Source organism: Cavia porcellus, unplaced genomic scaffold (assembly GCF_034190915.1).
Source record: "Cavia porcellus strain 051 isolate PalLab524CR breed Dunkin Hartley unplaced genomic scaffold, mCavPor4.1 scaffold_25, whole genome shotgun sequence".
In the NCBI taxonomy this organism is placed as follows: domain Eukaryota; kingdom Metazoa; phylum Chordata; class Mammalia; order Rodentia; family Caviidae; genus Cavia; species Cavia porcellus.
In genome coordinates, this window is record NW_026947508.1 from 35,861,724 (window position 1) to 35,877,579 (window position 15,856).

Sequence of the window (15,856 nt, forward strand, 5' to 3'; positions counted from 1 at the left end):
TTTCCCAACAGTGTAGCTTTTCACATATGATGTTATTCCTTCTTACCCCACTGGGTTTTTCCTAATTTATTTATTGTTTTTTATTTTTTGGTACCAGGGATCAAACTCACAACCACACGCTTGCATAGCAGGTGCTTATACCGCTGAGCTAAATCCCTGGTAATCCCAATTTATTATTCTCCCTTCTAGTCTTCCTTTTAAGCTTCTTCCCAACATGATTCAAGCCAAAAGCTTCTCCATTGTATCTCCTGAGTTCTTCTCCCAACCCTGGCTAAGCAAAATTAGATCTACTTTTTCCCAGGCAGGTTTCCTGTAACTTATTCCATGAAGTTACCTCTACCCCCAACATGCCAGATGCACTGTCCCCTGAGTCCCAGTGAGCTTGCTTTTCTCTCCCCCCAGGCCAGTGACCAGAGAGAAGAGAAGTAGGAGGGCAGGCCAGAATGGCTCAGGTGTTTATTTGGAACCTGGCAGAGCAGGAGAAAAGGCTGTCTGCCCCCTTGGGCACTTCATTCACCCCTTTGTCCAGAACACTGAGGTCCAAGAAAAGCGTTAATGGGGACCAGAACTGCCTTCAAAACAATCCAGTGTTCCTAGAAACTAGAAGACATGGATAAAGACATGTCAGGGTTTAGATATTGTTGTGCTTCCCCAAAAAGGCCCCCTAGATGACAAATGGGGCAAGACCCCCGAGATGAAAAAAAACAGAGCAAAACGATGTTGTTTGAAAAAGAAGCGCTTTTATTTTAGCTGGCCTTGCAACACAGTGCAGATAGAATTTGCAAAGCTGTGCAACTGAGTTAGAATTTTGACTGATTTTTATAGTTCATTTATGATTAGCTCATTGACCATTAAGTACATAGCAATGAGAAACAGAAACAAGGTGGGCCTTTGTTCCCCTTTACTTGAGGTCAGAGGCATTTCATAGTGGGTGGTTAGCCAATTCATAACCCTTGGTCTCATAAGTGCCTGCCTTGCAAGCAGGCAGTCGTGAGTTCGATCCCTGGTACCGATAAAAAGGAAAAAGACAAAAAAAAAAAAAAAATTGGTCTGCCAATTCCAGGAACATTTGTCTCTCATAAAGGGAACAATAGTTGACACAGCATCATTTGTCTCTTACAAGGAGAACAAAGATTGACATAGCAAACAGGTTACTTGGGGGACAATGCATACAGAACAGCATGACAGACACCGGCAGTTAATCTATAACTGTGTGGTTGGTGCTTGGTTATTAGGGCGATAAGCATAGAGCATGACAGATATGAGGTGATGAGTCTGACTCAAGTATAGAGGGAAAAGAGGTAAAGAGGAGCTCTGGGGTTGGGGGGCTTGGAGGATTGAGCCAGCGTCTCTCTCTGTAGTTTAGTCTGGCCCTGAAGACACTATATAGCTCAGGCTGGCCTCAAACTCAAGGCTGAGACAAGAGGATCACAAATTCAACTCTAATGTGTGACAAATTTTTTAAAAGGGCTGGAGGAATAGCTGTGTGAAAAAGACTATAGGCCTTGGGTTCAGTTGCAAGTACAAAATAGTAATAATAATAACAATAATAATAATAATAAATTTTAAAATATATATTTATCAGTGAAGAACCTGTCATGAAAAGATATATGAGAAAACATCTAAAGCCAAAAAACAATCCAAAATGTTGGAAACTACAGATTATTTAGAAAAATCTAGGGTGTAGCATGCAGAGGAGATGATAAAAGAAACAAAGCTACAATGATTAGCAAATCAGGAAACACATCTGATAGTTCACCATTTCCAAAACCTCCTTCTGGGGCCAGGGATTTAGCTTAGCAGCATAAGCACCTGCCTGGTCATGAGTATAATCCCCAGTACAAAAAAAAAAAACCTTTCTGCTGATGGAGCAAAAGAAAGCTCCCAGCTATAAATGGACCCAAACATCTTTCACTGTCAAACTTTGCCACTACCCAAGCATGGAGGTGCACACCTGTAATCTCATCTACTCAAGAGGCTGAAGAAGGAAGATGGCAAGTTTGATGGAAGGAAGATGGCCAGCCTGGGAAACTTAGCAAGACCCTTTCTTACATAAAGGCTGAGGACAGCGCTCTGAGAGAATGTCTTCTTACATGTGTGAAGCCCTGGGTTCAATCCCCAGTACAGGGAGTGGTGCGCCCCCATCATTAAGGATTTTCATTTTTGCTATATCAAAACCTTCTGGGGATGAAGTGGAACCTCATGAAAGCAGAATTTCTTCCACATCCATCAGGAGTACAGTCAAACCCCAAGTATAGCAAGAAAGATATTGGATCTTTTTTTTTTTTTTTTTTTTGTCTTTTTTGTTTTTATCAGGGATCGAAAAAAAATTTAGGAGAATGTTTTGTTTTGTTTTGTTTGCATGACTTGGGAGTAGAGCCTAGGGCCTCAATTCAGGTAAGGCAGGCATTCTGCTGTACCAGACTGCCTGCTTGCAAGGCTTATGCTGCTGAGCTAAATCCCCAGCCCCAAGGTATTGGATCTTAATAGGCCATGGAGAAGTAAAGCCCGGAAAGAATCTGTTTTTAGCCAGTTGGTCAGCTTTTTTCTATCTGAACCAACAGAAGACTCTAGAACTCTCCTATCCTCTACATCTGTGCCATACCTCCAGGTACCACACTTGATTTCCCGTTATTAGTTCACTGCCTTGCTTAGTTTCTTCTCCCCACCCCTGCCCCTCGTCACCCCCACAACCATGTAGTTCAGCCTGGTCTTGAGTTCACTGCATAGCCCAGGCTGATCACTCACAGTGATCTTCCTGCTTCAGCCTCCTCAGTGCTGGAATTACAGGCATGCACCACCATGCCCAATTTGCCTTTTTTGTTCTGTTTTGTTTTGTTTTGTTTGCATGACTTGGGAGTAGAGCCTAGGGCCTCAACTCAGGTAAGGCAGGCATTCTGCTGTACCAGAACTCACTGCCTCCTTTCTACAGTGCACTGTTTTTCCTTGAAGGTTTTTCTGTAACACTTTTTATTACTCCTTGCACCCCATTATTGGCCAGCATCTAGAACATTCTCCTAAATTTCTTGAGCATTTTCATGGTCTTCCTCTGCCATCCATCCTTTTTTCTCCGTATCTTAGATAACTGAATTATATTCATCAGTGAATGATAGTTATCCAGCTCCTTAGTTTTATGATTCCCTGAACTATAATCCCCACCCCCAAGACAGAGGATTGAACCCAGAGCCTTTGCACTGAGCTGCATCCACACAGTTCTTTTGTTTCTCTTTTTGAGTCACAGTCTCACTAAGTTGAGACTGGGTTTGAACTTACAATGCTGCTGAGATTACAGGTGTGTGCCACCAGCCCAGTTTATGATTCTCTGAATTCTGCATATGTGTATGTGTCTGTATGTGTGAGTGTTACTGAGACTGAACCCAGAACTTTGTGCTTGCTAGGCAAGTGCTCTGCACCTGCACTCTGAATCACCAATTCTTCTCTAAACTTCTTTACTAACCTTCACTTCCTTTCATCTTTAGCTCTGCTCTTAGATGACCAGGCCCTATCTTTGTCATTATACAAAGCCTCTGAAATCATTCACCTGTCTTGTCAGTAGCTGTTAGGTACTATCGATATAATCAATAACTACACTGTCCCTTTAGTGCTTAGATGGTTCTTTTGGTGAAATAAAGATAATATGATGTAGAATTAAATGTACATATTAGATACAATGGTTTCACAAAGCGGGAAGCGGATAGTTCATTTAAGGGAAGGTATCATAGTAATTGTCTTAATTACTTTTCTTGTTGTTGAAACAAAATACCTAGCACTCAGAATTAATGGGGGAAAGATTTATTGTAGCTCTTCTGACACATGAGCCTTCAGGTAAAAAAAGAGAGAGAAAAAAAAGATTTATTGTAGCTCATGATTTGTAGAGGTTGCAGTTCCTAGTCTGCTGACTCCAAGGCAAAGGGGCATGGCAGAGGGACGTCACAGAGGAGAAACCATCATGGTAGGCGGAAGGCAGCAAAAACAGCAGTGACGCAGCGAGCTTCAGCAGCAGCCCTCTTTCTTTCCCTTATATTCTATCAGGCTACACATCCTTAGGCCAGGTAGCACGCACACCCAGAGTGGGCACCCTTAATCTTAGCATCACACCATTAATCTCAGCGTCACATCCTTAACCCCATCATCACACACTCTAGATCCAAAAAGCCCCACTTATGACCCCATGAGGCTTTGGGGGGACATCCAGACATACCCCAGAATAGTAATGGAAGATATCACATAGTAGAGATGCTGGATTAGGAAAGGCATAAGGATTAGGGGAAAGCAAGCATAGTAGAGCACACCTCTAATCCCAGCACGCAGAAAGCTGAAGCAAGAGGCTCACTGCGAGTTCAAGGCCAGCCTGGGCTACATAGTGAGTTCAAGGCTAGTTTGAACTAGTAGTGAGATCCAGTCTCCCAAAAGAAACAAACAAACAAAGAAACAGACAAAGCCTTTATGGTTTGTTGTCGTAAGTGGAGAGTCTTGGAAGTTGAAACTAGCAAGGTAAGTAAGGGCTAGGTCATAGAGGAGCCTTATGAGTTCAGACTTCACAAAAATAATACCCAGTGTTTATGGAATACTCATTTATCCTTCCCCCTCCCCCCGGTACTGGGTATCGAACTCGTGACTGCCTGCTTGTAAGGCAGGTGCTTGTGCCGCTGAGCTAAATCCCCTATTTATCCTTTAACTCATTAACTTTTTACAGCGGTAGGAAATTTTACAGTAGTTTCCATTTATGGTTTTGCTTTCCGTGACTTCAGTTCTTACAGTTGATCATAAACCAAAAATATTAAATGGAAAATTCCACAAATAAGCAATTCTACCAGTTGTAGTGGTGCATTCCTGTAATCTTAACACCGAGGGAAGCAAATTCAAGTTTAGCTAGTTTAACAATTTTGCAGGACCCTGTCTCAGACATAAAAAAGACTAGGATATAGCTCAGCACAGAGGATATAGGTTCAAGCTCAAGTACTGACAAAAAGAAGAAGAAAAGTTAAACAAATTATAAGTTTTAAATTGCCTTCTATTCTGAGTAGCATGATAAAAGCTCATGTTGGCTGGGGATTTTACTCAGTGGCCTAAGTGCCTGCCTAACAAGTGTGAGGTCATGAATTCAGTGCCTGGTACCAAAAAACAAACAAACAAACAAACAAAAAAGCTCATGCTGTTCCACTCCATACCCAAGATGAGAATCATTCTTTTGTCCAATATATCCATGCTATACACACTCCCCCTACAGTGGTACTTAGTAGCCATCTTGATTATCAGATCTACCTTCATGGTCTCTCGGGGCTTGTGTTCACATAACCTTTCCTTAGTAGTCTTTAGCAGTTGGTCACACATTTTTTTATGCAGGGGGAGAGGGAGTGTGGGTTGAGACAGGGACTCCTGTGTAGTTCAGGCTGGCCTCAAACTCATGGCGATCCTCCTGCTGCAACCTCCCAAGTGCTAGTATTATAGGCAGGTGCCATCACACCACACCAACACCTTCACTGATCCTGTAAGTACTGTGTCATTTTAGATCATCTCAGTAAAAGGTGAATACAGTTAAAAGATAGTTTAAAAAAAAAAAGATAGTTTAAAACACAGAGACCACACATTCACATAACATTTTTACAGTATGTTTTACAGTATTGTTCTATGTTATTATTGATAGTTCTCATTAACTTCTTACTATGCTTGGTTTAAAAATTATCATAGTGCATAAAAAATATACATAGGAAAAAACATAGGGTTTGGTATTGTCTGTAGTTTCAGGCATTTTCAGAAGGTCGTGGAACTATCCCTCACAAACAAGGGAAGATTTCTGTATTTCCATATGTATATGAGTTGTCTCATTTTCTCCTTTGAATATCTCCAGTTATCTGTTAGCCTCATTTCTTCCTTCCTCATTTCCTGTCCTCTGATCACATCTCAGTATTTCGTGTTCCCCTTTGCCACATCCACATGTCTTTTTGCCTGTGCTAGTCTAATCGCCTAGAATACCTTTCTTTTGATCACTGCCTAGAAGAAATCTGTTCATCCTTTACTCTGGAGACCAAGTTTCAAGTGTCCTCCAGTAGGGGTTCCACAAAGCTGCTGTTTGGATAATCAGTCCCACTGTTCTATATAGCACTGCTGTCCCTCTCCCACATCATAATCCCAAGAGCTTCTCAAGCGCACAGCCACAAAAGAGAGAAGTAAATCTTTGCTAACACAGAATCAAAAGCTTTTAGATTTGCAATGACATCTTTTCCTGCCAGTTCTTATAAAACCTGTTTCTTTTCTTTTGTAGCTACACGAACAAATGAAGTGATCGTGGGAAATGACCAGCTCATGGAAATCTGAATTCTGAGCAAGTTGGACTCCTTCCTTTTGACATCCACAGTTACCGATGTTGGCTGGCCCACCTGTTTGACTCTGTATTTATTTTCCAATAAAGAAGGACTTCCAAGTATACACAGTGTCTGTTCATGCATAGTATGATAAAGATCATTCAGAGAAAATGGGTGGAACAGAATAACACAGTGGCCTAGCTCTTGTGTACCAAGGTTATCAGGGTGGGGAAGCAGCTTTTAAGTGGTAGGAAGCTACTTTCTGACTGGTTCAGGCTAGTCTGCAATGCATTTTCCACCTTAAAATGACCTAGAAATACTTCAGTCCCTAACACTAATCATGCTTTCTACACTCATAGCCTTAGCTGCTAATAATACCACCCCTGAACATCAGCCTAGGGCTTACTGTTTTCTGCTCCAGTCCCTGCCACACACACACCCAGAACCTGTCACCACCACCCTGCCATTCACTCCCATCCTTCCAGCCTATAGCCACTTTGTCTAGCTCAACTCCTGACCCTTGCAGCCTTGAAAGCAATCAAGAGGGGAGCCCCTGTCTAGCCAACAAGCCTGTCCCCATAGGTTTTCATGGGGGAAATGCATAGAGAGCCTTGATCTAAGCCAAGCCAAACCCCTCTGTACCTCTCCTTGATCAGGATCATTGAGCCAGGTAAAAAAGAGCCAGGAACCAGTATCATTTTTTGAAATTGTTTCTGACTCTTCTCTAGCTATATTTTTATGTCTTAATTATACAGACACTGCTGCTTCAGATAATTAAGGAATGAGATTTCTACACTGACAGCTCTATGGAGTCCTATCCACTTTCTGTCCACAATGCTCCTAAACACAAGTACTCCCTGCTCTCCTGTCTCCCTTCACTGGTGTTATGACCTGCAGGTGTTTGGTGGAAGATAAAAGTGGCTCCTGGGGTGAGATTTCACCTCCTAGAATTATCAAAGTGAAGGCTTCTCTTGATGTCCTCTCTGTGGGTGGCAATAATTATACAGAATGGTTTGAAATACTGTTTTCTACATTGCTTCAAAAATGTCAAGGCCCTCAACTTCACCTGAGAAGTCTTGCCTGATCTCAGTATTCTCACTGTACTTGTGTGAGAGTCGATGAAGAGACCTATCCCATGGGAGCCTGCCTCCACCAGCTTTCCTGGGAGCTCTAGAGTTCTCATTCTTCCCACTGACCAGGACAAGGCTCCTGAAAGTTTGTCCTAATCAGCCAGGAGCTGAAATAGCCTGGCCAAAGTGCTTGAAACAATAGAACTGAGGCATGTGAGGATAAAGAGCTGTAGTAGTGCCCAAGATGATCCCCTTTGAAGCTGAAATGAAGTTTGTGAAGCCCAATTGGTGCTGGAAAAAAGTTCCTGGCCTGAGAAGAGCAGAGCTTTGCCGAGTTTTATGATTTTGACCAAATCATTGCTTCTTCTAACCCTGAGTTTCCCCATCTACAAAATAAATGAGATTTCATGGCTTTTTTTAATTAATTGATTTTATTGGTACATTTTAGATATACATAATGATCACATTCACCATAAGGAATTTGTATTTGTACATGATATACCTTGGTTTTTTTTTTTTCTTTTGGTACAGGGGAGCAAATTCATGACCTCATGCTTGTGAGGCAGGTGCTGTGCTGCTGAGCTAAATCCCCAGCCCTTGATTCTTGTTTCCCATTCACCTCCTCTCCCTTCAACCCCTCTTCCTCTCCTTGTGTACAAAACCTTTGTTTCCATTTTTTTCTTCTTTTCCCTCCCCCTGCCCCAGTTCTGCTTTCCATTTGAACGTTTTCTTCCCATTCCCCAATATCTATTATACATTTTGGTCCTTATTCACACTTTTGGTTTCTTATGCCATTTTCGTCCTTATTTACACTTTGGTTTCTTCTGGGGTATGTCTGGATGTCCCCCCAAAGCCTCATGGGGTCATAAGTGGGGCTTTTTGGATCTAGAGTGTGTGATGATGGGGTTAAGGATGTGACGCTGAGATTAATGATGTGATGCTAAGTTTAAGGGTGCCCACTCTGGGTGTGCGTGCTACCTGACCTAAGGATGTGCAGCCTGATAGAATATAAGGGAAAGAAAGAGGGCTCTGCTGAAGCTCGCTGCGTCACTGCTTTTTTTGCTACTTCCTGCTTTGCTGCCTTCCGCCTACCATGATGGTTTCTCCTCTGTGACGTCCCTCTGCCATGCCCCTTTGCCTTGGAGTCAGCAGACTAGGAACTGCAACCTCTACAAATCATGAGCTACAATAAATCTTTTTTTTTCTCTCTCTTTTTTTACCTGAAGGCTCATGTGTCAGAAGAGCTACAATAAATCTTTCCCCCATTAATTCTGAGTGCTAGGTATTTTGTTTCAACAACAAGAAAAGTAATTAAGACAATTACTATGATACCTTCCCTTAAATGAACTATCCGCTTCCTGCTTTGTGGAACCATTGTATCTAATATGTACATTTAATTCTACATCATATTATCTCTATTTCACCAAAAGAACCATCTAAGCACTAAAGGGACAGTGTAGTTATTGATTATATCGATAGTACCTAACAGCTACTGACAAGACAGGTGAATGATTTCAGAGGCTTTGTATAATGACAAAGATAGGGCCTGGTCATCTAAGAGCAGAGCTAAAGATGAAAGGAAGTGAAGGTTAGTAAAGAAGTTTAGAGAAGAGTTGGTGATGCAGAGTGCAGGTGCAGAGAAACAATATAGTATTTACAAATGTGTGTCCAAATTTATTTCACATAAGAGTATAATCTCAGCCAGGCATTGTCTCACATGCCTGTAATCCAGCACTTGAGTGGCTGAGGCAGTAGGATCAATGCAAATTCAAGACCAGCATGGGCTACAAAGTGAGTTCAAGAATAGCCTGAACTGCATGATAAGACCCTGTTTCAAAAAGATTTAAAAAAAAAAAAAAAAAAAGAGTATGGTCTTGGGCTGGGGATTTAGCTCAGTGGTGTAAGCGCCTGCCTAGCAAGTGCAAGGTCATACATTAGATCCTCGGTACCAAAAAAAAGTGGTCTCAAGGAGCATCCATTTACCTGGAAATGTCTCAAATTTACCTTCTTTATGACTGAGCAGTACTCCATTATATATTTTAAAAAACACATCTTTATCTGTTCAATTGATGGGCATTTGGGTTGTTTCCAAGATTTACCTATTAGAGAAAGGGCAGCAGCATAAGCACCTGCCTAGCAAGTGCAAAGTCCTGAGTTCAATTCCTGGTACTAAAAAGAAAAAAGATTTACCTATTACGAACTGTGTTGCTGTAAAAATGGGTACACATATTTCACTGTGATATGATGTTTTTAATTCTTTTGGGAAGCTACCCAGAAGGGAAATAGCTGGGTCAAATGGAACCTCTAATTCTAGGGTTTTTTTTTTTTTTTTTGAGGAATCTCTACACTGATTTCCATAGTGATTACATTAGTCTACACTCCCACCATCAATAGAGCAGAGTTCCTTTTTCCGCACAGCCCCACCAGCATTTGGGTTTTTTCATTGTTTTTGTTTTTTGGTTCTTGGTTTTTGTTTTTTGTTTTTGTCTTTTTGAAACAGAGTCTCACTATGCAGTTCAGGCTCACCTTGAGTTCACTTTGTAGCCCAAACTGGTCTCAAACTTGCAGTGATCCTCCTATCTCAGCCTCTGGAGTGCTGGGATTACAGGTATGTGCCACCACACCTGGCTCTGGTTTTTGGTTTTTGGGTTTTGTTTGTGTGTGTGTGTGTTTGTTTGTTTGTTTGTTTGTTTTGAACAGGGTCTCTCCTGTAGTTCAGGCTGGTCTTGAACTCACTAGTCCAGGCTGGCCTTGAACTCTTGGCAGTCCTCCTACCTCAGCCTCCTAAGTGCTGTGATTAAAGGTGTGAGCCACCATGCCTGGCCTCCAGTTGGGTGACTTTTAGAGGATCTTTCCTTTCTTGGTTTTTGTTTTGTTTTGTTTTTGGTACCAGGAATCAAACTCACGACCTTGAGCTTGCCAGGCAGTCACTTTTGCCACTAGCTATATATCCTCAGTACCTCTTTCTCAAGTTTTGTCCCCTTTCTCACACAGTTTTCTGGCCATTAGGGTCTGGATGGTCCAGGAGATCTAAAGATTGCTCCTTGATTTCAGAAAGAAGGTGGAGCTAGGTGGGTTTGGAGGGAAAGTGGGATAGAGGAGAAGAGGCGATTGATTAAACTGCCCCAAAGCCCTCCCACAGCCTTTCCTGTCCTTCCTCCACTGAACCCTCCGAAGCCCTGATTGTGAGGTACAGAGAAGCTTTCCCCTGCCTTCCCATTGCACAAGTCCATCAGTCAGCTCTGCACAGCAGAGATCAGGGCTTCCCAGAAGGAGGCCTTACTGAGTCTGAGTTCCAGCTGGGAATGTGATTCTGCTCCCATTCTCTCTATCAGTGCTAAGATTGGCTGGATGCCCAAGATGCTTTGATTTTCTTCTCTTTGTTCTATTTCACTACCAGTAGCAGGCAGGGGCAATTTTTTTTTCCTTTTTGGTAGCAGCAATAGAAAGTTTATGTCTGAAATGTAATGGGCCACTGACTGTCCATTGGCAAGCTCAGCAGGCAGAAGAGTGGCTACCAGTATGCCCCACCTCTCAGCACTACTTGGTGAAGGAAGTATCAAGGAAGCCTTCAGTGCAGAATCAAGGAGGACTAAGAAGGGCAGAGAAACATGGAGTCGACAGTTGGACAGGTTAGATAAAATTTGATGGCTGTTCCTCCAGGAACCCCCTCAGCAGCTAAGCCCTGACTACCAGCAAGAACTGCCAGGTTCATCCCAAGACTGCGAGCTGAACTTCTTTCCAGTCCTGCATTGCACTCCCATCCTTGGCGAGGAAGGGAAGTTGTGTTAGTGCAGTCCCAAGAACAGCAATCAAGGATGCTGTTAGCCTAGTTTAGTGCTGTTTCTGTTTCCAGAGGTTGTAGGAGATGCATTTTTTACCTCAAACTTTTTTTTCTCTCTCTTTTTACCAGTACCGGTGATCGAACTCTCAACCGCCTAGTTGCAAGGCAGGTGCTTATGCTGTTGAGCAAAATCCCCAGCCCAATTTATTTATTTTTTTAACTTTTTGAGGGAAAACCTCGCTAAGTTCATCAGGTTGACCTCAAAGTGTTTTTTTTCAGATACATTTTTATTTATGCACAGCTATCTCTGCCCTTATGGAGGTACATAAACCAGGCCTTTGTATGCTGCTTGCTTGCTTGTTTTTTTGTTGGGGGGGGGGGGTAGGGAGGCTGTGGGGGGTATACTGGGAACCAAACTCAGGACCTCATGCTTGCCAGACAGGTGCTGTGCCACTGAGCTAAATCCCCACGCTTGCTTGCTTTTTGGGCAGGGTCTCTATATAATCCAGGCAGGCCTTGAACTCACTATGTAGCCCAGACTGGCCCCAAACTTGAGATAATCCTCCTGCCTCAGCCTCCCAAGTACTGGAATTATAGGAGTACACCACTACACATGGCTTGTATGCTATTTTCTAAAACAGCTAAATGTAAGCCACTGATCTTCCCCACCACCACCATAATTGCAGCAATCAGAAAACTGAAGTGGGAGGATTACTTGAACCCAGAAGTTTAAGAACAGTCCAGTCAACGTAACAAGCCCCTATCTTAGAAAGAAAGAGAGAAAGCAAGCTAAATAGTTAAACATGACTGAGAGAAGGGAAATGGAAGGGGAAAGGACCACCCAAACAGGTTTAAAAGCTTAGCTATTATGGAATTGACCTTAAAAAAAAAAAAAAAAAAGAGGCTGAAGGAAAACAAATTCTTTTGGAGACCAAGAAAAGATCTGTCCTTGGCCGGAGCTATCTTCCAGGGTGATTGCATCAGTGTTCTTTTGTTTTAGTTTGTTTTGGTTTGGTTTTTAAGACAAGGCCTCACTCTGTAGTTCAGGCTGGCCTTAAACTCACTATGTAGCCCAGCCTGGCCTGGCAATGTTCTTTGGAAAATGACAACTGCTTTGGTTTCTCTGCTTTCCTCTTCCCCCAGTGCTCAAGGTGAAGGACCATTCTCTAATCTCTGTCTGGAACCTCTGAAACCAGGGACTTGATGGGTATTGGTCACCTGAAGCTGCCTGCAGAGGACATAAATTCCCAGGTTGGTCCCTAAATGTAATGGGTAGAGTAGGAGGTGCCTAGACCTTCTGCTTTCCTCTGCCATACTGCTGACTGGCCCAGAAACAGGAGCCTGCCCAAAGCACAATCAATAAGAAGACTGGGGGCACACTAGGAAGAGAAGGCCACCTCAGCTTCCCCTACTTCCCTTAGGGACCCTCTCCTGACGCTAGGCAGTCTACTTTCCCTGACATTGTGAGATTATAATCTCACAGTCTCACACAGCCGGTAATTGAAAGGTCCAGACCTTGAAGCATGCCCTTTTTGTTCTTTTTTGGGTTTAGTTGTGGTTTGCTTAGGTTTGGTTTCATTTTGAGATAGGGTCTTGCTATTCACTCCAGGCTGGACCTGAACTTGAACTCACTATGTGCCCAGACTGGCCTTGAGCTCATAGCAATCCTCCTGTTTTAGCCTCTGGAGTTCTGGGATTATAGGTGGCATTCTGAAGACTTCATAAAATTAATTAATTTCATCTTTCTACATAGGTGTTTTAGTTTTGGGGTTTTGTTTTTGTTTTTATTTTGTTGAGACAAGGCTTCATTATGTAGCACCAACTGGCCTTGAACTCACTGTGTAGCCTAACCTGGCTACAGTGATCCTCTTGCCTTAGCCTCCTGGGGGCTGGGATTATAGACATGCACCATCACACCGGGTGTACCATGTAGTTTAGGCTAGTTTTGAACTCACTGTGTAGCCCAGGCAATCCTCCTGCCTCAGCCTTCCAAATCTAGGGATTAAAGGCATATACTTCTTTTAAACTCTGTCGTCCTCCCAATTTTCCCATCCATTTCTTCTCTTCTGGAAATCTCCCTGAATACCTCAGTTCACAGTTCTTTCCCCTGTGGTCTCTGTGTTTCCCTCTTGCTACGAGCTGCTAAAAAAAAAAAAAAAAAAAACAATGTACACTACAACTGCAGCTCAGCGAAGAGCATAAAAGCCCCCAAGACGTGTTTGACTCATGAATCAGTAATTGAATCCTTGACAGTAGTAAATTTAATTAGGTTGCTTTTCTCCTTCCTTATTCTTTGGAAAATGTCTCTAATTTGGACCCAAATACATACCATCATCCAGTGCAAGTGATAAACAAGTCATTCATCAGGAAGCAGGCTGCTTGCAGAAAGAAAAAGAGGGCCCTCTTTTTCCCTTCCTTTTAATTTCATAGGGTCAGTGGCTGTAGCTCTGGCTGAGCTCAGCTGCACACAGGAAATCATTTTGCTGAGGAAAAAGCAGGTCATTTGGGGCTTGAAGTAGCCAGAAAGTACTAACCACTAAATTGGAAATTTTTGCTGGAAACTGCAGACCCATTTCTCCCACATAATCTGATTGGCAAGAGGTTCTCCCAGTAGGCAGGCCTTGGCTGGGTGTGATAGCACACGCCTATAATCCCAGCACTCATGATTGCCGGGAGTTCGAGGCCAGCCTGAGCTACATAGTGAGACTCTGTCTCTAAAAAAAGAAGGAAGATTATCTCAAGAGCTACATAAGACAAAAGCAACTCTACTCCAAATTATATCCAGTGCTGACAGAAAGCCATTTTCTGCCTTTCACTGTAGCCCCAAGAGCAGTATAGGGAGCTACAAAGCCTAGGTTGGAGGCTATTTATATTTCCAGAAATTTGTCAGAGATACACTTTCTTTATCCAGAGTGGAAACACACCTCTGTCACGGAGGAAGAATGTAGTACACACATAGGCTGCAGTTACCACTTGGCCAGCGTGTCACGGCCATTTTAATCCACAGGCATTTTGCAGGATGAATGGACAAATGGAAGTGGCAAAGTTGTTCAGCGTTCAGCTGGAGTTTTCCTTTTTCCCAAGACTGAGGCTCTGAAGATAAAGTTAATTCACATAAGTTTTCAAAAAGCAGTTGGCAGTGTGTATGTAACAAAACCATTAAAAGTTCATACTTTTTGACCCAAATAACCCCATTTCTGGGAATCTATCCTAAAGACATTATGCGAATGATTGATAGAATGTGAAGAAAGACAAAACATTTACGATGCAATGATAAAAAAATCTGGAAGAACTGACCAAGAAGCTGGCCAGAGATTATTGCAGATTCTTTTTCTCTTTCACAAACTTTACTTGGGAGGTCATGAGTTTGAAGCCAGTATGGGCTACATAATGAGTTCAAGGTCAGTCGGAACTAGACAGCAAGATCCTGTCTCAAAAACAAACAAAAAACTTTATGTGTGAGAATACTAATTTTTACCCTTTTCTGGCACCTCAAGGTTTATCAGTCAGGAACATGACAGACACAACACACTCAAATGGAATAGTTGAAAGTTCACGGAGGAGCCAGATCTGGTGATACATGCTGGAAGCTGAGGCACGAGGATGCAGAGTTTGCACCCAGCCTGGGCAATTTATCCAATAAGTGCCAATTTCCCTGTTTAAGAAAAGGAAAAAATGGCTGGGGTCGTAGCTCAGTATGAAAGCCCTGGGTTCAATTCCCAATACAAAACATGAAAGAAAGAAAGGAAGAGAAGAAAAGAAAAGGAAAAAATGAAGTTAGCTTCACAGAAGAGCTACTCCATCTCTCTTCTTCCTGTTTCCAGGCTTTTATACCTGATGTCTTCAACTCTAAATGACTTATTCAATAACTGAATAATTTTTATTTGTTGATTTTTTTGGGGGGGTGCCAGGGATCGAACTCACTACCTTGCGCTTGTAAGGCAGGTGCTTATGCCTCTGAGCTAAATCCCCAGTAATAATTTTTGTTTGTTTTTTGGGTATCGAGAATCAAACTCAGGATCGCTTGCCAGGCAGGCTCTTTTGTTGCTGAGCTATATCTCCGGCCCTCACTCAGTAATTGTGGAGTACCTATTTATTATCCAATAAGGAAATGAGATTTTCAAGTAAGGTACAAAAGTTATTTCATCATAAATGCAATAATACATATATAAATTGAGTATTATAAGGATCACAAAAAAGCAATTATCTGTCAGGAGGGAGCTGTAAATCACGGAAAGGTTCAAAGAAAAGATGATTAATTCAAGTTCGGATTTGAAGATTATGTGCAAAGACAAAAGATAGGAACACACGGGACAAGACAGTATGTTTAGAAAATAGGCGGCTCCTCAGGGCTGAAATGGAATGAGGGTATGAGGTGCCTATGGAAAGAAAGCTTTAGTCGCTCATGCAGGACCAGAGCTTGTGTTTCAAAGCTGTCATCAGATTTGCACTTTAGGGAGATGACTAGGCCTCCCCAGAGACAGTGACCACAAGGGGACTAGAATGGTGCTCAGGGAAAAACAATTATTTTTAAATAAAAAGAATGATACCCAGCAACAATGAAAAGTAGTCTGGCTTTGGGCTGGGTCGTGAAGAGTGTGGCCTATCAGGGCCGGCCAACGCCCGTTCCCAGCACAGTCTTCGCGCGTCGGGCTGGCTCGGAGCTCAGAGTCCCGCCCTGTCTCCTGGGCCCCCGC

At 42.6% G+C, this 15,856-nt stretch overlaps 1 protein-coding gene across 2 annotated transcripts in view; it reads left to right on the forward strand.

The window, feature by feature from the left end:
- The window catches only part of Eif2b3 (eukaryotic translation initiation factor 2B subunit gamma), a 143,740-nt gene extending 137,313 nt beyond the window's left edge, over positions 1–6,427 (forward strand). For both annotated transcript variants that reach the window (XM_003461892.5, XM_004999915.4), the window contains exon 12: positions 6,266–6,427. In XM_003461892.5, the coding sequence (XP_003461940.1) occupies positions 6,266–6,318 (53 nt within the window). In that variant the 3' untranslated portion in view covers positions 6,319–6,427. The remainder of the gene's footprint in view (positions 1–6,265) is intronic.
- The last annotated feature ends 9,429 nt before the right edge of the window (positions 6,428–15,856 follow it).